The 24,307-nt window shown below is 40.0% G+C and overlaps 1 protein-coding gene and 1 pseudogene across 6 annotated transcripts in view; one reads left to right on the top strand and one right to left on the bottom strand.

Moving 5' to 3' along the window:
• The window catches only part of LOC145346612 (ATP-binding cassette sub-family C member 8-like), a 212,764-nt gene that overhangs the window by 86,657 nt on the left and 101,800 nt on the right, over positions 1-24,307 (top strand). For all 6 annotated transcript variants that reach the window (XM_080194086.1, XM_080194087.1, XM_080194084.1 and 3 more), the window contains one exon: positions 17,662-17,822. In XM_080194086.1, coding sequence (XP_080050212.1) covers positions 17,662-17,822 — 161 coding nt within the window. The remainder of the gene's footprint in view (positions 1-17,661; positions 17,823-24,307) is intronic.
• On the bottom strand, positions 380-16,226 carry LOC145346918 (zinc finger and BTB domain-containing protein 18 pseudogene; annotated as a pseudogene).

Genomic DNA, 24,307 nt, shown 5'->3' with positions numbered 1-24,307 from the left:
ATCCATAAAAAAGTTGACTTTGACGAATTTTAAGATGCAAAATGTAGCTAACAACTGATTAATTATTACAAAATCACTTCAAATTGAATCTTTCTATGATGAACATTATTACTGAAGCAAAAATGAAATGTGAATCAATGGAATTGTTTTCTCTGGCTGGCTAAGTGTAATCACTTGATTAATTTTCGTAATGTTATTTAAGTCTAGATTAGAAACTCAAGACTAATGTAAAGTATCTACTGGTCTGGATCTTGGAGTGAAAGGCATTAGCTGTTCGTTTTGTTTATGCTTGCCAACAGTCTATTATGGGCTTTTGCACTCAACTTCAATAATTAAAAATCTATTTTAGTACTGTACAGGAGACTTGGGGATATGTGAATTATGTACCTTTATCTCCAAATAACAGCATACAGCCTAAATCAAGAAGTGAAAATTAGAGTATTTAATTCAACACCAAAATGAACTGAAAGTGGGGTAGAAGGCAAAAAAATTGAAGAATACAGATTGGAGACAAAGATGCACTCTGAGGGTCTCCTGCATTTATGCCTGGTTTTGTTTGACTGCAGTCATCCAGTCCCTGTCTGCCTGAACATCCTTGAGTTGCAGCCTGACAATATCCAGAAATGTAACATGCACACACATCTCTGCCTCAGTGTTAACCCTGACAATCCATAAGCAGACTAAATATTTAACGTTAAGAGATATGAAGGAACAAATTAACTTTTTGCTGCAATAAAATATTTGACCAATTCCATCATCAGGGAACTTTTAAAATGTGCATTGTGCTGTTTGCAATCATGCAGATTGAAGAAATAGGAAGAAAATGGTTCAGAAAAAAAAATTAGGAAAAAGTGGTAAGAGCTAGGAAGAATAGGTTTTAAATAATCGTAATTTTAAAAAATCTTCAATGATTAAAACCTGAAGGTATAAACTACACTCTTAGAAAAATTAGTTTCGGTGTCAGAAAGATTCTTTGGTAGCAATTAAGACTTGTCATGGTATTAAAAATTCATTTACACTAGAATGGGTGAATATTAACTTCTCCTGATTAGTTTAGTTGATATCTACTGGATAAGTATAGCTTTCCATGTAAGATACCAGTGTAGCAAAGCTTCTGGAAGAGCAAGGAAAGTCAGACAGCAACTTCCTGATTCCTGCAGTCAACTTTGCGTGTTTGATTGATTGAGGTTGTTGTTTGCTTTACCCTTAATAACAGTAAGTGCTGATAGTCGCATGATTATTTTTACTGCAAAATCTGGACGAATGTGCTTAATTCTTTTCCAAGTAGGATTGTGAGCTTTACTTTGGAAGTTGTCCTTTTTTTTAACTTGGAGGAAATCAATCTGGTATCAAGATTTCAGGTTTTACTTTTGAAATACTGTCAAAAGCTTGTTAAAACATGTCCTAAAGGCCATAACATCATTCATCAGATTTTTAAAAAAGACAAGTAATTCTTCTCGTTTTCCACCTAGCATCTGGTGTATTTTGCCTAAAGATTTCCAATATCGTACATCATATCAAGAAATTCAGAGCACTAATTTCCTTTTTCCGTAAGATGTAGTTGAATTCAATTTGATGAAAGAAGTGGTTTGGATGAAGGTATAGAATCCTTCCTTTCATACTGTAAATGGGATATTTATTTTGCAGCTACATTAAGGAGCCCGTGTATTACAGGCTTGAACAATCTTCTATGGTATAATAGTATGTATTTTGCTCTCAGTAATGAAGGAACATACTGACAACTGTCGATAGACATTTATATGTGTCTCTCAGTGGAAATTTCCACTAATGCAGGAGATCTGAGAACAGTGAAAAAATCAACAAGGCGCTTCAATCCTTATTTAAATATTGAGTGCAAAGCAGGGAATATTAGTTATATTTAAATTATGTTCAGATATAGAAATAAAATTTATACAGTCAGGATTAAAGGAGATAAACAGAATAGAGAAAAAAGTTCTAATTTTTAAAAGTCCAACATTAATTTATTTCTGAGTTAATAAGATTCCATACATGTAAAATTAACTTTTCAATGTCATATACTTATTATGCCATTAACGCTCACTTTGGAATAACAGCAGTTATAACTTTTGCCCAAGATCATATCTTACCTGCTGTAATTTTGTAAGATGAACCTCATTATAAAATTTTGGCCAAGTTTTAGACATCAAGAAGTGTCTCTGAATAGGTGTGGGCATCTTAGCCCTTTGATATCTATTCCATCATTCAATTAAATCTTGGCTGATCTATATCCTAACCGCATTTATCCACATTGGATTTTGTAACCCTTGTACCCTTAAACTAACAAAATTCTATTAATCTCAAGTTTGAAGTTTTTAGATGACCTAACCTCAAGAGATTTTTTCAGACAGAGAATTATAAATTTCTACTAATATAAAATAAAAATGTCTGGTAAGCTGTATGACTTCTTCAGGACTCAGTTTTAAAGAACAAAGAACAACCCAGCACGGGAAACAGGCCCTTCGGCCCAACGAGCCCGCGCCGCCGCTTCACCCTACACCTATTCTACCCTGCGTGTCTACGAATGGAACCCCTAACTTAGCCAGATTCAGGGGAGAATAGTGTCAATTTGGTAAACCAGTCAGCCTAAGAGCACATCTTTGGGGTGTGGGAGGAAACCGGAGCGCCTGGAGGAAACCCACGCAACCACAGGGAGAATGCACAAACTCCCACAGACACAGGCCCAAATCCATGTATCTGCACAGCCAGCAGTGCTAGTCACCGAGCTGTTGCGGCGCCCGTCTACCGGTCCAGGATCAAGCACACACACCGACACGAAGTACTAGGCCACTCCCGGAACCTCCAAGAGCAGCCCACGCACGACCCACCGTGTGCATGCCCCTCGTTTGACAACGAGGTGGACCTCTACCTGCGGAATAAAAAGACAAAAACGTTAACTTACAAGTCTGCATTTCCGGTGTCTCCCGAGGTTCTAACCTTATTTAATAGCCCCTACTATAACCCTCCATCCTCGTTTCACTCATGTGTCTGTCTAACTGAACCTTAAACGAGTCCAACGTTCCTGCCTCCACCACCCTCCTCGGTAGCGCGTTCCATACCCCCGCAACTCTCTGCGTAAAGAACCTTCCTCTCACATCCAAATTATACCTCTCCCCCCACACCCTTAAATCATGACCTCTCGTATTTGTACCCAGTCTAGGGAGCAGTCTCTCACTATTGACTCTATCTATTCCCTTCTGTATCTTATATACCTCTATCATGTCCCCCCTCAACTTCCGTCTTTCCAAGGAGAAAAGTCCCAGTTTCTCCAACCTTTCCTCATACCCCAGCCCCTCCATACCAGGCAACATCCTGGTAAACCTCTTCTGAACCCTCTCCAGAGCCTCCACGTCCTTCCGGTAGTAAGGTAAGGTTTTCTTCTACTAATTCTGTAACAAAGTGTATCTGACATCATTCCTGAGTTTAGCTCTTGTTTTCTCCATTGTTCTGAACATCCTCGAGAGGAAATAGTTCCTTTATATCTACCTTATCATCATCTTCAACCCCTCTATTAGATCACTCCATCTATAAAAGCTGTTCTCAATATAACCCTCTTGGGTTCAGTGCTATTTTGGTGATTCTGCACTGCACTCCCTTGGAGGCCAACTTGTCCTTCCTGAAGTGTAGTGCCCAGAACTGAACACAGTACAGTTAATAGTGTCTAACTAGAGTTCTGTATAGCTGTAGCTTAAATCTATTCATATCCCAACCCTCGAGATAAAGGCCAACATTTCATTAACCATTTTAACTATATCTGTACCTATGCAGTTGCTTTTGGTGATTCTATACAAGAAACTTCTAAATTTCTCTGTTCGTTTACATTTTCTAGTTTCTTGCCATAAGATATAGGAGCAGAATTAGGCCACTCAGCCCATCGAGTCTGCTCCACCATTCAATCATGGCTGATTTTTTTTTTGCCATTTAGAAAATAGTCTAATCTATTTTCCTTGGGTCCGAAGTGAATAACCTCACACTTTTTCCCATGTATGAACTCGAGCTGCGTCAGTTTTACCCATTCACTAAACCTGTGTGCATTCCTTGGTAACATTTTGCTGCCACCTACATTATTTCCTGTCATCTAACTTGATGCCAACAGCAAATCTGGGTATATGCCTCTTTATTCATTTATCCAAGTCATTTGAGAATCTTTGAAACTCAGCTGTTTGAGGTGGAGAAGTGTTTTGTTAATGGACGATTTAAAAGCCAGTAATGGTTTAATGTGAAAGCATTAGTTTTGGTGTTCATAAAGAAGTTCAGTTGAGGAGAAAAGAGCTGTCCAGTGACAGAAGTAATGTGGAGATGATGGCATTGGACTAGAATAGGCACAGTAAGAAGTCTCATAACACCAGGTTAAAGTCCAATAGGTTTATTTAGAATCACAAGCTTTCTGAGCGCTGCTCCATCATCAGGTCATTCACCTGATGAAGGAACAAGGCTCCGAAAGCTCGTGATTCCAAATAAACCTGTTGAACTTTAACCTGGTGTTGTGAGACCTCTTACAGTGACAGAAGGGCAGAGACGTAGCACTGGATTTTTGTGACAGAGACAGGAATTGGATGGCAGGTTTATTTCCAGGTTGTAAACATGGTCAAATGTGAACTGGGAACTGATCAACATTTTCATCAAAGCATAAATTAAATTGGTGAGGGGTCGGGTGTGGCAGCAAAATGGTGACTGGAGGGGAGTGGGACACCAGGGAAATGGACCACATTCTGACCCAACTCAGCAGCTATTGCTGCATCTTCAAATTGGCCAGGGCAGATGAAGAGCTGGAGCCCAGGTAGGAGATTGTTAGAATTACTGCACAATAGATTTTCATTAATGTTTCCACCTTTTGAAATCTCAAAACCTTTTCAAAGCTGCTGAAGCTGTAAATTACACACACAAGCCACTTGTCCTATGAAAATCATGGAATGTTAAAAGGCAATCGCCTAATGAGCTCCTTAATTAGATAAATGTTCTCAGCTAATCATACAGGTGAATTCAATTTCCTGCTCCTTCCTTCCTTCAATGAAAGTTAGCAGAATTAGGATTGATTGTGACACTTTCTGAAATCACGTCCTTAAAAATGTCTTTCATAGACTTTCTTGATTGTTGCATGTACCTTTCATCCAATTGTTCTGGGCTATGTGCCAAAAGCAAGGTATTATCATATGGGGAAAAAAAATACCGGTTTATCTTTTGTTACCAATGACAAGATGGTTTACAGCAGCTGAAAGAGAGCTGGGGAAGGTGTTCGCCCTTTACCAAATTCTTGACCACTTGCCATCAATGATGAAGAAGTATCGAGTATTAGGTAGACAATGTATATAAGTGTTGAAAATAGGAGGTAGTGTCAGCTGCTGGTTTGTAATGACATACTGGCTCGCATCTTCCAGCCTCTGGATCATCAAAGACTGAATGTATGACCAAGGTGTACATCAGCACCCTGTGGAAGTCCTGATGTGCTGACCTCTGTGGGAATCTTTAGGGAAATTTCAACTCCCAATGGGCCATTCCCATTCTTGCTGAGATCTGAATAAAAGTATCCAACTTAAACTAGAGTCAGAGACTTGGCCAGTTCTGTGGGATTTAACTGTTTAGATACTGAGGATATGTTGTACAGAAAATTCCTGGTATAACTCTGGGTAGTTAAAGTACTGACGTCTAAATCATTCAGACTGGGCATCACACCCAACTTGTCTTTTAATCCCTAACTAACTCCCGTGAGCTAACCACCCCTCCTGACTAACCTGCCTCACTTCCCAAATCGCTCCAATCTGACACCAACTAGCCCTCCAGCCCGCCTACTCTGATCAGCCAACTGCAACACCCTGATAACCTGACTACTCCCCTGAAGTGACCTAACTAGCACCTGACTTGACACAAACAATCCAGATGCACCTACCATCTCACCTGCCCCTCTCGCAACCTACCTACCTCCCATTTTGCCATTACACACCCTCATCCTCTTTCCACCCTACTTGTTCTGATACAGCCTTAAGAGAGAATATCTTAATGCATAAGCAGCCAGATTGTAAAATAAATGACCAGCCAATATTATTCAGTGGCGATTTCAGTTTAGGAAGAATATGATAAGTAATTGCAGCTATACTTTTCTTTTAACAATAGCTGTTGAAACTTTTTAGTAAGTATGTATCTGAGCAATCATGTATGTCAATCTTCAAATAATTCAATCATATGTTTAGTTTACCAGTTCTATATGAGATGGGCATGTTTATATTAAGCAAACATATCAGCAGTGGCTCCTCTTAAACTAATGATGAAGATTCGAAAATCACAGGAAAAGTCACAGACAAAATTATATAACGTCTGTAGATGATTTGAAGACCCCAGGAGGCAGAGTCTCTCTCTGTAGGCAGTGTTTCACAAAACGGCGATTAGCTGATTTATAGATTAGTTAGGTTGGTGGTAAATCAGGCAGGTTATTTTGATTAGGCAGCCAATTTTTTGAGTTTAACAGTACAAGCCGTCCTTGAGTACTATTCATCAGCATACATTCACTAACATTCATACTGGACATTTCAACTTGCCTTATATAGCAACTAGTGCTTAAAAAAAAGGTGTGCCTTGTCTTTCTCCTGACAGTATGGCACTGTGCTGGAGTTTTCCAAGAGACATATTTCTGGAGAAACAGCTCAGGAAACCTAGCAAGATATGCAGAACAGCATCAATGTGTCAACTGACAATCTGACAATGATTGTTGCTTCATGGGTAATCCAGGCCTCTTCCATTTTCTTGTCATCCTAATGTATTGCATTAATTATTGATAAACCATCTCATAGAATCGTCCCATTATACCTGTTTACCGTGTTACATGATCTGTGCTTCTCAAGGAGCTAAGCCACAAGTTCAGTTGTAACTGCACCTGCCAGAGCTTTGCTCTTTCAAGCAGTAAGTCAGAGACATCAATCCTAGCGGATTCCAAGAGCAAGCCTAAGGGAATTGCAATGGATAAGCTACAAATCTGCCCAGGACACGACATAATCCTCAAACCCTCATTAAATTGTAGAATGCCTCAAAAATCTGTTCAGGCACCTCAAGCAGCATCAAATATGGCCAATTATTGATTATTCAGCTATTAACTCGAGTGAATTATTCAACCTCCATTATACCTGTCCTGGGAACCTGTACAACTTTCATATCCTTGTTCTGTAAGAAGTCAACACAAGACTTGATTTTTGGTGGTTTCATTGTGGGAGTTCTCAAATGAAGGACCTCATGGCATTAAATTGTACTATAATTTTGATACTAAGTCCTCCTCTGTTTTAACAATAGCTTTATTGTCAGCCCTTTAAAAACCCAGAATGGCTGTAATATGGTGAAAGATGAATAAAATAGAGATGATCTCAGATAGATAGTCCTTGTGTTTTTATGCCCCTTTTTCATGGGACGACCCATTTCCCAGGTGTTTCCTGCAGCTGCTATTAATAATTGGAAGATTGGACAGCTGAAAGAAATCAGTGGATACAACACACAGTTTTCTTGATCAAAAAAATTAAGTCTTTTGTGTCTAGTCCTGGTAAAGGATGTTTCTTTTGAACCAGACTATTTGTATTTCAGTCCTGTTCAATTCTGATTTGATTCTCTGACGCAACATTCTCTCATAACAAAGACAACCTAAATCCAATTCCACTTCCTCTGTCTCAGGCTATTTGCTGATGAAACTCTCATCCATGCTTTTGCCACTTCCAGACTTGACTATTCTAGTAGTCCATTGGCTGGCTTCCCATCTACTACCTGCAAATTTAGCTCATCCAACATTCTGCTCTCAGAATTCTAGTCCACTCACCCATGTCCTTTTGACCTACATTGACTCTTGGTTTAACTTTTCATCTGTGTTTAAATCTCCTCATGACCCTTCCAAATCTACCACTTTGTTCCCTTCCTCCAAACCTGACACTTCTTACACACTCTTCCCTTTCCTCACCATTGGCAGCATATTTTCAACAGCCTAGGCTTCAAGCTATGCAATTCCCATTCTGTCTCCATCTTACCCTTCTTCAAGATCTCTGTTAAAACTGACTTTTTGACCAAGAATTTAGTTATTCTTCCCAATAGCTCCTCCTTTGGCTTATCCTTTTTCCACTTAAATAGAGCACATTAAGATGGTTTGTGCGTTCAAGGCACTATATATGAAGGCTTTTCCACCCTAACTACATCAGAGATCGAATGGTAACACATTTTACTATCATGATATTCCAAACTGAGAATGATATCCCAAGCTACTGGAATACGAGTTATCTGTTGACCCCTGTGTCTCATTACATTTCATTAGATATTAGGTACGTAAGGACATGCTCCAGTTCTTAGGCATTGAGAGTTGCATTGATAGTGGTGGCACTGAATCCAAGAAAACTGTCTCAAGCAAAATAAAGATTAGTGATAAGTTGGCACAGATGACTATTAAGGCAAGTGTACTATTCAAATGCTGTAAAATTCAGAGAAACTAATGGATACAGTGTTTAAGAATTAGTAGAGGTCAATAAAACTTGGACAAAAAGCTTAAGTTAGCCTCTTTAGCTGCAGAGGAAAGCGCCAACGAACATAGTGCTGAAAGACTCTGCACCAGAGTCATCCGGTCCATCTAACACACCTGTTTTAAACATTCATTTTTATGGGACATTGGTTGGACCTGCATGTAATGCCTGTTCGTTTCAGAGGGCATTTTGAGAATCAACCACATTGCTGCGGATTTAGAGTCACATGTAGGCCGAACCAGCTGAGGATAGAACATAGAACATTACAGTGCAGAACAGGCCCTTCGGCCCACGATGTTGCGCTGACCAATTAAAAAAGCAATGACCCTCTAACCTAAACCAATCCCTTTCCATCCATAAACCTATCCACGGATCTCTTAAACGCCCCCAAACTAGGCGCATCTATAACTGCAGCAGGCAGGGCATTCCAATCCCTCACCACCCTCTGGGTAAAGAACCTACCTCTGACGTCCATCCTATATCTACCACCCCTTAATTTAAAGCTATGCCCCCTCGTGCATAGCTTTAAATTAAGGGGTGGTAGATGGGATGGCAGACTTCCTTTCCTAAAAGGACATTAGTGAACTACAATGTTTTTTACATAATTGCAATGGTATTGTGGTCACCATTATACTTTTAATTTCAAATGCATATTGAATTCAAATATTACCATCTGCCGTGGTAGGATTTGAAAATTTTGCTATGGGTCTGTGGATTACCAGTCCAGTAACAATACCACTGTGTCACTGCTCCCCTTGTCTGGGGGTGTCCTATGAACAATAAAGCAGGTAAATCTACCCTAACCAATAAGTCCTCCCAATCACAAGTAATGAAAAAAGTCAATATTGCTTTGAAGTGACATGGCAGCAGACTAATTTTCTTCATACCTTAACATAAAATTGGTCCAGGTATGGATGGAAGAACAGCATTTGACCTAGTATGGCACCATGAAATGCTAGTAAAACTCAAATCAGATGGGGCAGCATCAAAAGGGGTGATGCTGTTTGCGGAGGTTCCAATGAAAGGAAAAAATGTTCCAGCATTTAAAATCCACTTGAAGTATTGTCAGGTGACTGTGGCTGATCGTGTTCGAATTTATGGCAGGAAGTTCTTGGAAAATCAACCTGGCTTAACTATCTTCAGTTGCTTAATTAATACTGTGCCTTCTATCATGAAATCATTCTACACAAATTTACAGCAAGACCACATTAACTTAAAAGCACTTCCAACAAGTGGGTGGTAATATTTGCAGAAGTACAACAGGAGGGAGGTCAATTTAAACAACATTAATTTCTCCTCTCACCACCCATCTGTAAACTGACTGGTGTTTTTGATTTGCTTTCCTCTTTAAAAGCATTTCCCAAAATTTTGTTTTTGGTGTGATCTAATTTCTATGAATGAGTACACAGCAAACTCAAGATAGATTGAGCTCAAAACATTAGTTGCAGACACTCAAAATGTGGGAGCAGGGTTGCAATGTTGCCTTTTGTGCATTTATATAGTAAAAGAAGGATAGCAAAAAGAAAGATTTACACGACAGACCATAGAGAAAGGAAGTTTTGTTTTACCTCAGTTCTAGAGTCTTGAATCAAAGTCCAATTAAGTATTTGTTCATGGAGTTCAGCAAACTGGTTCTTGTTTAGTGGTATTGATTTTACACAATGAGATAGAAATCAGTCCTGTCGGCAATGGTATAAAATTTCTAGTGGAAGCATCGTAGATGCAACCAGGTGACTAATCCTAGGTCAGAACTCCTTTACTGTGAGGCTGTTTGTAGAATGGTCAGCAGGCTAAACTTGTATATTCCTCTTCTGAGTTCCTGAGATTGTTGAATGTCTCAACCATTAAGAATTGAAAAAAAGGTTGCAGGGCCCTTTATCTCAGCAGAATCTGGTTGGTCAGTCTGGGTTATGAAATGCAGCTCGTCTTTGTATATTCTCTTTTAGCTTAATCTGTGCAGCCTACAAGGGAGGTCGTTATTGTCTCTTCAAAGATAACGTAATGTAAGTTTCTCCGATACTGCTAGATATCTCCTTTTGTTTGGGGTTATAGATGGACTTCAATTCAGTCATTTTAGAATTTCTCTATCCAGTTTTGTTTTATTTTAAAAATAAACTTGAAAATATGTATATATGATTTATAAAAAGATAGTGTGAGATCTTGTGAAGAAGATAAAGCTCAGCCGTTTTCCAATGGCAGACTTTCATCTGCAACTTCCTTAGCAGCATTGATCATAAACTTAATTAGACAAGCCATATCAGGGCAGAGACTAGCTACTGTATAATGAATAGCTCACCACCTGCTTTTCAGAGTCTCTCCACTATCTATAGAATGCAATTCAATACTCACCATTCTCCTGGAGGCATGCAGTTGCATCAAAGTTTGACACAGCAGTTTGGTTAACTGGTGCTCTTCCCACTCAACATTCAATGCAACCCTTTATCAAGGGTGCATTGTTGGGCAGAATGTGCGACTTACTTACAAAAACTTACCAAGACTACCTTACAACAGTATCAATATTATGGCAACACCATCACCTCTTAAGATCTCCTCCAAGTCAAACACTATTGTGATTTGGACATATATCAATATTTCTTCATTGTTGCTGGAGAAATATCCTTGAGCTTGCTATCTCTCATATTCTGGGCACCTTTTGGCAGGACAAGTTCACCAACCCTGTGGTCTTGGAGCATGCTAATTCTATCAGCATACTCTCATTGCTAAGGCAACAACATCTGTGCTGGCTCTGACTGATCCATCGGATGGACAATGGCCTTCTGTATGGTGAACAGGCCACTGAGTTACAACCATCTGGGCACCTATACTTCCACTATAAGGACACCTAAAAGTGTCGGACAGACAGTGACGTCTAGGAGACAGTCACTGATGCCTATGACCTCTGGAGGCTAACTGTTTGGAAGAACATCAGAAGAGGCAAGTAGGAATGAAGAATTCAGCTGGTTGAGAAGTGGGATCCAGAGAAAATTGTAGTCGGCAAATTGTGCACTTTCACAACCTACTGTTTTCCTCTGCAGCAAATGCAGCGACAATGCTGTGACAGAGTGTGGCTTCTGAACCTCATTAGATGATGCTTAACATAAAATTGACTACCAGAGTGGAAATGATTGTGTTACAAGAAGTAAGATTGCACCCATCCTTGAATGCCATAAACATAAGAACTAAAAAAATTCTAGGTGAAATTCCAGCATCACAACTTTCTCAAGGCAGCGAGGGATGGGCAATAAGTGCAGCTTTGCCAGTATCATCCACATTTCAAGAAAAGTTAATACAAAGCAAGCATGCCTGCAAATTAGAAATTCTGAAAATGGAGATTGTGAAGGAACAACATAAGAAGGCAAAGGAATGCGATAAACATGAAGAAAAGAAAAACTAGCATTTTATGATCACTGACATAGCTTAAAAGTGCTTACAGCAATGAAGTTTTGTTTTAAATATAGTCACTATTGTAGTGTAGAAAACACAGCTAATTGCTTCCAGCAAACACTCAAACAACAATTTGATAATGACTAAATGATCTTTTTTTTTCTAATGCTGCTTGAGGGATAAATATTGGTCAGATGCCAGGGTTGACTCCTTGCTCATCTTTGAGATAATACCACAGTATCTTTATGCCCATTCAAACAAACAGATGAGGGCAATGATTTAACATCCCGCCTGAAAGACAGCATCTCTGACATTGTAATATTTCTCAAATGCTACGCTGAAGTGTCAACCTTGACTTGTATGCTCAAGTATGATTCAGAACCAACTGAGCCATTGTTGACTGTTATAACACAGGTCAGAAACTCCAAGATGTTTTATGAAATCTGTCTGGATCGTATGTTTTATGCTTTGAATTTGGCTAGCATGAGCAAGAGGTATTTCACTCAGGTATAATTCAAAAGACCCACTTGGAAGCTTTTATCAAACAAAGTTTACTTAAAAATACAGTTAACATGTATGAAAAATAAATTAGCAATACCTTTTACCAATTAGAAACAAAACAACCATGGTATTTATAGAATAGAAGAATCGTAGAATCCCTACAGTGTAGAAAGAGGCCATTCAGCCCATCAAGTCTGTACTGACCACTGTTGACCCTATTCCTGTAACCCCACATATTTGCCCTACTAATAATCCTCCTGGCACTAGGGTCAATTTATCATGGCCAATCAAACTAACCTGCGCATCTTTGGACTTCGGGAGGAAACCAGAGCACCCGGAGGAAACCCATGCAGGCATGAGGAGAATGTGTGGTGTTTGCACAATGACCCGAGGCTGGAATCCAACCCATTTCCTGGCGCTGTGAAGCAGCAGCCCTCACCACCGAGTCGCCCAAAAGAAAAAGACTGGGCACTGTTTTTCCAGCTGTTACTGCATGTGCCTCAATCTCCACTCCAGGCTGAGTGATGCCTGCTGAATCAGAGGGCAATCTCATCCACATATTCCCGGATTCAATAACTATGTCCCTTTTGCTCAATACAGCACTCGATTTTTCTCCTCCGTTTCATCTTACTGGCTTGCTAGCTCCCCCACTATATGTGTACTGCTCACTGAGGAAATTTCCCCTTTATTGGAACAGCTCAAGGCCTCTTCTTTTTTGCTGCTGTTAGCTTCTGTAGTTGATTTTTATTTCAGTTTCATACAGAGTTTCACTATCTCATACATGTGGAGGTAACTCGCAGCTGCCAGTACATCCTCAGTAGGCAAATCTTTGAACTGGTGTTTCCCTTCATACATGAATTCAAGGAGGAGGGCGAAAGCTGAGCCTGTACTAATGTCATTGTTTAGATGAACAATGTCCCTTTGTCCAATTGGTCCTTGTAAAAGAGAAGAAAGTACATGTTGCATGAAGCAAGCACAGCACGATGGGCTCAAAATTGGGTATCTCCAACCAAGACAGTGCAGTCACAAAGGAAATCGTGATGCCTTTGGTCACTCAGACACTGGAGCAAGTGCTGCTGTAGTCTGGAAACTCCATACTGTCTTCATACCCATCATCTCAGGAATCAGTCTAGTGAAGCTTTGCACTTCCTCCAAAGCAATTAGATTGTTCTTTAGGGGACAGTTGTACAAACCATAACAACTAAACACCGTTCCAACGAAGGAAATCCCATAAGCAAAACCTTTACCACAGATTTTTCACAGCAAAAACTAATGCTCACATGATACTGGAACTGACCCCTTTGGTTGGAGAATTGAACCCCTAATTTCTAGCAGCCCTCTGGATACACCCAGGACACCAGGGAGGCTCTCTGGTCAAGCCACCAACAGCAGATTTTACACTCCAGAAGGCAAGAAATCTTGCTTTCAGTTAACCAGCAGAATTTCCAAAACCAGGGAGAGAGAAACACATCTTTTCAGCTTGATGTCCCTTCTAAACTCAAACTGCAGCCAGTCAAACTGAAAATTAAATCTTAAATCACTAGGAAGGAAAGGAAACCGTCCAAAACACATGAGTCTGCCAACCAGTCTTCCTCCTAACAATGCAGGGTCGTAAATAGAAGATAGAACATAGAACATAGAACATTACAGCACGGAACAGGCCCTTCGGCCCACAATGTTGCGCCGACCAGTCTTATTTTTAAAAAAAAAACATTGACCCACTAATCTAAACCAATCCCTTTTCATCCATAAACCTATCCACCAATCTCTTAAACGCCCCCAAACTAGGCGCATTTACAACTGCAGCAGGCAGGGCATTCCAGTCCCTCACCACCCTCTGGGTAAAGAACCTGCCCCTGACATCCGTCCTATAACTACCCCCCCTTAATTTAAAGCCATGCCCCCTCGTGCTAGCTTTCTCCATCCGAGGAAACAGGCTATCACCATCCACCCTATCTAAACCTCTAATCATCTTATATGTTTCTATAAGATCCCCTCTTAGCCGCCTTCTTTCCAGTGAAAACAACCCCAAATCCCTCAGTCTCTCCTCATAGGACCTCCCCTGCATACCAGGCAACATCCTGGTAAACCTCCTCTGCACCCTCTCCAAAGCCTCCACATCCTTCCTGTAATGTGGGGACCAGAACTGCACACAGTACTCCAAGTGCGGCCGCACCAGAGTTGTGTACAGTTGCAACATGACGCTGCGACTCCTAAATTCAATCCCCCTACCAATAAACGCCAAGACACCGTACGCCTTCTTAACAACCTTATCTACTTGATTCCCAACTTTCAGGGATCTATGTACACATACACCTAGATCCCTCTGCTCCTCCACTCTATTCAAAGTCCTCCCGTTAGCCCTATACTCAACACATCTGTTATTCCTACCGAAATGGATTACCTCACACTTCTCCACATTAAACTCCATCCGCCACCTCGCGGCCCAGCTCTGCAACCTGTCCAAGTCACCCTGCAAACTTCGACACCCTTCCTCACAATCTACCACACCTCCGACTTTGGTGTCATCAGCAAACTTACTAATCCACCCAACTATACCCTCATCCAGATCATTAATAAAGATTACAAACAGCAGTGGCCCCAAAACAGATCCCTGAGGCACACCACTCGTAACCGAACTCCATGACGAATATTTACCATCAACCACCACCCTCTGTCTCCTATCTGCTAACCAATTCCTGATCCAAGTACCTAAATTACCCCCAATCCCATACATCTGCATTTTCTGCAGAAGCCTACCATGGTGAACCTTATCAAACGCCTTACTAAAATCCATATATACCACGTCTACTGCCTTACCCCTATCCACCTCTTTGGTCACCTTCTCAAAGAACTCAATAAGGTTAGTAAGGCACGACCTTCCCGCTACAAAACCATGCTGACTATCTCTAATCAATTCATTACTCTCCAAATAACTATAAATCCTATCCCTAATAATTCTTTCTAAAACCTTGCCCACTACAGAAGTAAGACTCACTGGTCTATAATTCCCAGGGAAGTCTCTGTTCCCCTTCTTAAACAATGGGACAACATTCGCTGTCCTCCAATCTTCCGGTACTATACCAGAGACCAACGACGACCTGAAGATCAGAGACAGTGGCTCTGCAATCACCTCTCTTGCCTCCCATAGAATCCTAGGGTAAATCCCGTCTGGACCAGGGGACTTATCTATTTTCAACCCTTCTAGAATATCCAACACATCCTCTGTATCAACTGCAATACTTTCTATTTTACACCCCTTCACCCCAGTGACCTCCTCAGCTACATTCATATCGTCCTGCGTGAACACCGAAGAGAAATAATGGTTCAATGCCTCTCAGAAGAAAAATAAATCTTCATTTAAACCACGGAAGGAGCAAAAAAGGAGTCCCTGACAGAGAATGCAACAACAATAAAATAAGTTAAGGCTGAGAAAGCTGCAGAGAACATAATTTTTTAAAAAAATTCTTAAGGGTACACTAATGTCACATGACACGTACATCAAAGAAAAACATCATGGGTACGATTCTTCCATCCTGCTGCGTTGATTTAAACGGGGCCAGATTATCCCAATCCATGCTGGACATCTGGCCCCGAGCACATCTTCCAGTGCTGGATTTCCGGCGCCGTCAACTCCATGCCGGAAATAAGTGTGTAGTTGTATTACATTTGCAGCTCTTCATTGTATGTTTTTAAAATATCATTAGTGAGTCTGAGATTGAAGTCTCTGGGCCCACTAGCCTCTCTTTCTCACCACCCCCAACCACCAGCCCCCAACCATCACCACCAGGGGTATTTCACTGCAGCGGGAATTACTATAGTTCCCCACTTGCAGGGAGCCATGGTCCAATCCTGCTGGAATGAAGGATGGTGGGGGGATGGGGTTTGGGGGGAAGGTGGGGGCAAGTGCCAATGTCTAGGGGGCACCTTGGCACTGCCCATTGGGCAAGGGGCAGCGCTAAGGGGGCAGGCCCTCTCGGGGGCGGGGGCTGCCATTCTGTATTCAGGATCAATAGGGGAGAGAGGGAGGCCAGCAATTGGGCTGGCCATCCAGATGGGTGGGGGGGAGGTGTTAAATTGGGAGGTGGTGTGGGAGATTGAGGCTGCGGGTAGGGAAGGGGTTGAGGCTGGCCCCGGGCATACTTGGTGGGATGAAAGAGAAGGCCATGAGAGAGTTGGGGACTGGGAATTGTGGGGCTGGTCTGCGATAGAGCTGGCTAGCATCGGGAGGCTGATAGACAGGCCACTGTACATGCACCGGTCTCGGCACTGACAGACTTTTTTGGGAAAAAGCCTCCCCCCATGTACTTTTATTTTCAGTGAATGGATAACAGCTGACTTAGCTCATTTTTTAAAAAAATCAAGTTTGATACCACATTTTATAGCAAGGTGCCACAGATGGATTTTTGTGACAAATTTAAATTATTATTGAACCACCATAAGGGAAACAATTTGTAGTAGTAATAAAGTAGTTTTCTCACTTGGATCTTACGGACAGTATGGATTACAAAACTGAAAAGCATGATGATCTTAGTAAGTATAACTTAAAATTTTGCCTGAATGCTTTAAGTATTTGCAAATTATGGAAAACTCAATTTGAGGAAAATTAGTGATGGATCTGCAGGAGACATGGAACTGATATTTAGATGGAGAGTGTGTATTTGATTATAAGCAAGTGGAGACCCAAAGAGATTTAGGGATTTGTAAACACCAAAATGTACTGGAGAAGTACAAAAGGAATGTTAACCATTATGATGAGACGGCTAGTTTATCAATGGGAGTAAATACCATGTACAGTTCTGGCATTTACACCTTAAAAGATATATTGGTTTTTGAAGCAGTGTAGAACAAATTTGCCAGAATATTATGAGATCGCCAAGGATTTAATTATGAGGAGATAGTATATAAACTAGGTTTGTATGCCCCTGGAGCACAAGAAGAAATGGGGCTGATTTAATTGAGGTTTTTAGAATTTTGAAAGGAATTAGTAACGTCAGTAGTTTTTCTGCGAGTGTGAAAGTCTATGACGAGAAGTAATCACCTTAGGAGAGAAGTTAGGGAAACAGTTTTTCATGTAAAGGGTGTAAGAAGTTTAGAACTTTTGTCCTACAAATGTAATAGATGATCTCTCAATTAATAACTTTTAAATTTTTTTTATAACCAAAAATGTTATGGAACAAAGGCAACTGGGTGAATGGTGGAAAAGGCTCAAATTTCTGAATGGCCTACTCCTCTTATATTCCTTTTGTTTTCATTATGCTCGATTTAAATTTCACAGCTTCTACAAAGAGAAGTAAAAGATGTTCCTGATCACTCAAACAGCTACAATGATTCTTTAGACCACCCACAGAAACATCTGGATTCTATAATTAATTATCCCAATGGAGCAAGGCAAGATGAAAATAATATAGATGATGTGGAACTTCCTCCCAAATGCAGGTAATATTTCAGATAAACTTTACTAATGGTGAATTTTCTTTGATGTTGGTAGCATACCATACATACAGAAAGTAAAGATGCAAGCTGTGTAACTGAATGAAAACATTTAGAATGTTACAAAACCAACCAAGTTACTTGTTTGGAAAGAAGATGCACTTGAGAGTAATGAACTTTGTTGGGCCAACTGGCATTTTCTCATTTCTGACTTTGATCTTAAAGATTTAAGTTTAAAGATATTGAAAATTTGGATTTTTAGAAGATCACAATCTCACCTAAGAATGAAATTGTAAATAGTCCAATAAAATTGATTAATAGTTTTGGTTGGCTAGCTGAGTTACATCACAAATGAAAAACGTTAACTCAAGTCACAAGTAATAGGAAATAGATTCAGAACAATGGAACTTGTGTATTGTTTGTAAATTTGAGAGTTTGCCAATAAAAGCAGATAGTGGAACCATGTTTGTAGTGATCTAATCTGACATAAGCATAAATATCTCTTAGTCTTTTGGTAAGGAACCAGATAGGGAATTATTTATTAATCCAAATAGGCCAACAAATAAAGGAGCTGTTTCTAATTTATATAAAAACTACTAAGCAGTATTATCAAACAATATGTTGAACCATGCTGAACCAAGAAAGATAATTTACTGGACAAGAATTTAAATATCTAAAGAGTTTTGGATTATGTACCAGCATTTATTAAATTGTTTGTTTGCTTTCTGAAAATGTCATGAGGGTTCTAATTTTTCATTATACTACATCCTGAATACAGCTTTTTCTGTTTTGGTAAATGTAAATTTCAACAATCTCAAGATGTTACTAAAATAGTGCTAATTTTTGAAGGCACCAAAATAAAAATGTGTTCTACAAGTTGAAATTTAACATCATAAAGGGCAAATGTATTTGTTAAAACTCCCACCAAAATGTTTGTTTCCTAAAATAATTTAAAATGATGATACCATTTGGCTGAGTTTTTGACACCACTCATACTTTTCCAAGCTTCTCAATGATTTTAAGATCTTGAACACTATACCACTTCGCTCACTTGCAACAAAATGAATTTAGTCCCTAAAGGTAAGTTGAAGGGACAATGGGGGTGAGGTGGACAATCGGACATTTTGTGATGGAGAACTCCTGTGCTTTCTGAATCCCACCAGAATGATTTTGTTATATAAAAATAACTTTCGATTTCTAAAGAACCATAATCCAATTTCAGCAAGGGACCTAAAATAGGCTCTCATTTATATCTCCAAGAAGCCAAACTCTATTTTAGACTGCTGTTTCAATCCAATTTTGGTCTTGATTATGTTTGCATCATTGCAGCACCACTTCTGTGGAAACTTTGTACAGATATACTTCATCCTACTTCTGAGGTAGTCCTTGAGAACTAAGCATTTTGCACATTACAAACAGTGACATGCCCTGTACTCTACCCTCTATAATTTTCATGATCCTTTACAAATATATTTTTCTAAGCAAAATAACATTATTCACATGATCAAAATTAAATATTTGGTTTAGTTTTATTATTTATGCCTATTGTTCTAAATCAGGTCAATGCAAATTAGGTAGCTTGGAAACTAAATATGGTTCATTACAGCAGGCTAAAGAGGAGAATAATTCAAAAATTTAAACAAAACTGTGTGATTGGTTCTGTTTTTCATAGCTAACAATCCCATTTTAAACTTGAATGATCAAATATAACAAAGGCCATTCTTTTTATTTTGTAATTTCAAAGAAGTAACTAATGAACTTACAATTCCTGAAAGAACATAACATAAGAAATAGGAGCAGGAGTAGGCCATCTAGCCCTTCGAGCCTGCCCCGCCATTCAATAAGATCATGGCTGCTTTATCGTGGCTCAGTTCCACATTCCCGCCCTCTCCCCATAACCCTTAATCCCCTCTCTTATCAAAAACCCATCAACCCGCGTCTTAAAAACATTTAGCGAGGCAGCCTCCACCACTTCAACGGGCAGAGAATTCCAGAGATTCACCACCCTTTGAGTGAAGAAGTTCTTCCTCAACTCCGTTCTAAACCGCCCCCCCTCTACCTTGAGGCTGTGCCCCCTAGTCCTACTGTCCTTTCTGAGCGAGAAGAGCCTCTCCACCTCGATCCTATCCATCCCATTCATCATCTTATATGTCTCAATGAGATCTCCCCTCATTCTTCTAAACTCTAATGAGTACAAGCCTAGTTTATTCAGCCTCTCCTCATAGCTCAACCCCCTCAACTCCGGCATCAGCCTAGTAAACCTCCTCTGCACTCCCTCCAAGGCCAAAATATCCTTGCGTAAGTACGGCGCCCAAAACTGCGCAAAGTACTCCAGCTGCGGCCTCACCAATGCCCTATACAGCCGCAGCAAGACCTCCCTACTTTTATATTTAATCCCCCTCGCTATGAAGGCCAGCATCCCATTCGCCTTCCTGACCACCTGCTGCACCTGCAGGCTGGGTTTTTGCAACTCATGCACAAGGACCCCGAGGTCCCTCTGCACCGTCGCCTGCTGCAGTTTTTTGCCATGTAAGTAATAATCCTTCCTACCATTATTCCTACCAAAGTGTACCACCTCGCACTTGCCAACATTAAATTCCATTTGCCAGTTCCTGGCCCATTCGTCCAGCCTATCTAGATCCTTCTGTAAACTCTCCACACCCTCCGCGCAATTTGCCGTTCCACCAATCTTAGTGTCATCAGCAAATTTCGACACCATACACTCGGTTCCCTCCTCCAGATCATGTATATAAATGGTAAAAAGCTGAGGCCCCAGCACCGACTGCTGGGGCACTCCACTAGTCACCAACCGCCAATCCGAATAGCACCCATTGACCCCCACTCCCTGCCTCCTATTTGACAACCAATCCTCTATCCATGCTAACACCCTACCCCCAACTCCATGTCCCCTGACCTTCTGCAATAACCTCTTGTGAGGTACCTTGTCAAACGCCTTCTGAAAATCAAGAAAGACCACATCCACCGGCTCTCCTCTATCCACCGCCCTAGACACATCCTCATAGAACTCCAGTAAATTTGTCAGACATGACTTCCCCTTAACGAAACCGTGCTGCGTCTGCTCTATCAAGCAATTCCCCTCAAGATCGGCTTGGTTTCAAGAAATGGGTATGAATAGCTATAACCACAGCAGCAGGAAATTTTAGGAAAATAAATACATTAATAAAAAATTACCTAAGAAAAGCATCTGTTGAGTTATTAACAGTTGCATTTCTTCTATTATTTTGATCAGTCAAGGAGTTTAAAATACAATAAATACTTAACATTATATGATTTATTTTACAAGATATGAAGAAGTAAGTAACATTTAATATTTCAAAGAAATCCATGCACCCCTCAATTTGTATAGGAGGTGAAAGTGGTGGGATGTGAAAAACGGATTTGCAAAGATGTTTAGTAAATAAGAGGCAAGGCCAAAAGTCACACTAATAATGCATAACCAGGAATTTTTTTTTTATAAAGGAATGAATTGATAGCAATTATAATAATGACCATTTCACAGTGTAAATTAAAATATTTGTTAACTTTCAAAACTGTTCATCTTGTGATTTGACTCCGTACACAAGCTGTTCAAATCATGATCTAACTTTTGGTTTTGTCACTTGGGAGTTTTGCAGCTGCTTTTTAAGTTGCAATTTCTTTGTGTCTTGTGACCTGTGTCTTTTCTTGAATTCTACTGACACAGTTAGACAAAGACTCTTTTCATTTCGAGTTTTTTTGACCCCAAATAGGAAAGTAACATTTTCCTAAAGCAAGCTCCATAAGAGCAGTTATTCTGAATGTTATCTGGTTGAATTTGCAGATCACTGGATGTGAAGAAAATTCTAAAATTTTAATATTTTGTTAATTAGTTTTGTCAGCTTCATGCCAAGGAGTTACTTTATAGGCAACTTCAGCTGGTAAGTGGGCCGCAGAAGTGGCCCGCCTTCATCTGAGTGGGCTCTAAGATTGAAATCGGCAAATTCATGAACCATGACCCAATGAATAAGATTGAGTATGTTTTAAAAATGCTGAATATTTCATAATGAGTTATTGTTCATGTACTAATACAATTGCCATGAACTTTAAATGATAAAAATAAAAGAAATGTCTAAACTTTGGGCATAGAGGGAGCACACAGCTCTCTCAGTCAGTGTTGTGTGCTATCAGCACGCATCTCACTTCGCATGGCCTTGCTTTATGTGCATATCATTTTAGTAATACTTTTGGGACAAAAACTATGTGAACGGAAGCCAGCAGAATATGGCAACCCTGTGTGTGGGTAACAGTCAACAAAATGTCTCATGGGCTGTACTCAAACTTGATTAGACGCATGTGACCTCTAGGCTGCGGGTTGCCCATCACTGCTTTATGGATAGCTATATGTATTTGGGTGCATATAAGTGGGAGAATTCGTGATTTATTAAACTGGTACTTATTTTTCCCCAGCATGGTAAAAGTCAGCAGCGCATGTAGTTGAAGCAAAGACGGTTGCACTTTTAAGTGGAAAATTGACTTTTTGAAACAAAGGGAGATACAGGTCTATGGGACATGGGCAAACTAATGGGATTAGTTTTGACTGTCCTTACTACAGAGCATGATCAGCAGAAAATGTGAGATCACTGATTTATTTACCTGTTGTAACAATTTATATTTCTCACTGAACACTGTTGCATTTACTATTATTGCTGGTGAATTACTTGGGAGATTTGCGAACTTTTCAAGCAGATTATCTCAAAAATTTGCAAGGTGAACCAACTGCGTGAAATAAATGAGCTTGAAATTGAATTGGCATAGATCTGCTCATGCAAATTGTTACAGGGAGTGATTCCTACACTAAACAATTCTTGCAAACATGCTTTAGGTCTAAGTAAATACAATTTGAGTTGTGGACTACTGCGTAATGACCCCAGATAGGTTGTTGACATACTTTGAATTCTTGCGACCCAAACATGGGGCTAGGAAAGCTCATCATGAGAAGGAGTAGGAAGTGACCAGGAGGAAACCTTGGAGTAATAGTGTGCAGTATCAATTGTTTCATTAACTTCCTGACCTATGGACAGTGAAATATATTTGCTCATTAATTGCACCTGATTTAAACACCACAATTTATTTTTATTTAGTTTGTTTCTTCCCCAAACTGTTTTGTGATCTAACCTCATGGACATGTGATGATACTATGCCTTTAAGAAATGTATTTTAATCATGTTTCTCTGCAGGATGTTTCTATCAGTCCCTGGAATTTCATATGCAACCTGTATCCTCTATTGTTACTGAACTAGTATAATTGACATCACATTTGTTTTAATCTGAACTAATGCAGTAATGATATCCAGCACTACCACTTCTCTAATTTTCTTGATCATATGACCATTACTTTGCTGTGAGACTGCCAGCCTGAAGTTGTCTTAGATTAGTTTCTAATTCTCCAGTCGAACATTGGAAAGACCAAAGATATTGCTTTTGGTCCCCAAAATAAACTCCACTTCCTTATCACTGATTCTATCTGCATCTTTCATCAATTATCCTGGGTGAACCAGACCATGCAAGATATAACCATTTCATTTGAAACACATTTTACTCACTTGTGTAACCAGGCATGAGGTTGAATTCCAGTGAGTATAGCCGCAGTCTACTCAGTCTCTCTTTATGAGCCAATCCTTTCAACTCTGGAAACAACCCCCTAGTGAATCTCCTCTGTACCCTCTCCAGTGCTAGTATATCCTTTCTCAAGTAAGGAGACCAAAACTGTACAAAGTATTCCAGGTGTGGCCTCACAGCACATTATACAACTGCAACATGACCTCCCTGTTTTTAAACTCCATCCCTCGAGCAATGAAGGACAAAATTCTATTTGCCTTCTTAATTACTTGCTGCACCTGCATTCCAACATTTTGTATTCATGCACAAAGGCACCCAGATTCCTCTGCACAGCAGGATGCTGCAATTTTTTACCATTTCAATAATAGTCCATTTTGCTGTTGTTCCTACCAGAATGGATGACCTCACATTTACCAACATTGTACCCCATCTGCCAAACCCTTGCCCACTCACTTAAACTATTTGTATTCCTTTGCAAATGTTCAGCATCCTCAGCACACTTTGCTCTGCCACTCATCTTAGTATCATCCATGAATTTTGACACACTACACTTGGTCCCCAACTCCAAATCGTCTATGTAAGTCGTGAACAATTGCAGTCCCACCACTGATTTCTGAAGCACACTACTAGTCACTGTCAACCAGAAAAGCGTCCATTCAACCCCACTCTTTGCTTTCTATTTGTTAACCAATCTAATGCTAACACATTACCCGTAACACCATGCACATTTATCTAAGCAGCAGCTTTTGGTGTGGCACCTTGTCAGATGTCTTCTGAAAATCCAGATACACCACATCCACAGGTTCCCCATTGTCCACTGCGCACATAATATTCTCAAATAATTCCATCAAATTAGTCAAACATGACCTCCCTTCATGAACCCATGTTGCGTC

The sequence above is a fragment of the Carcharhinus amblyrhynchos genome, chromosome 8, assembly GCF_965287045.1.
Source record: "Carcharhinus amblyrhynchos chromosome 8, sCarAmb.v2.hapA, whole genome shotgun sequence".
NCBI classification, from domain to species: domain Eukaryota; kingdom Metazoa; phylum Chordata; class Chondrichthyes; order Carcharhiniformes; family Carcharhinidae; genus Carcharhinus; species Carcharhinus amblyrhynchos.
Note: the sequence above shows the minus strand (reverse complement) of the source record. Positions and strands in the feature narration are given on the sequence as shown.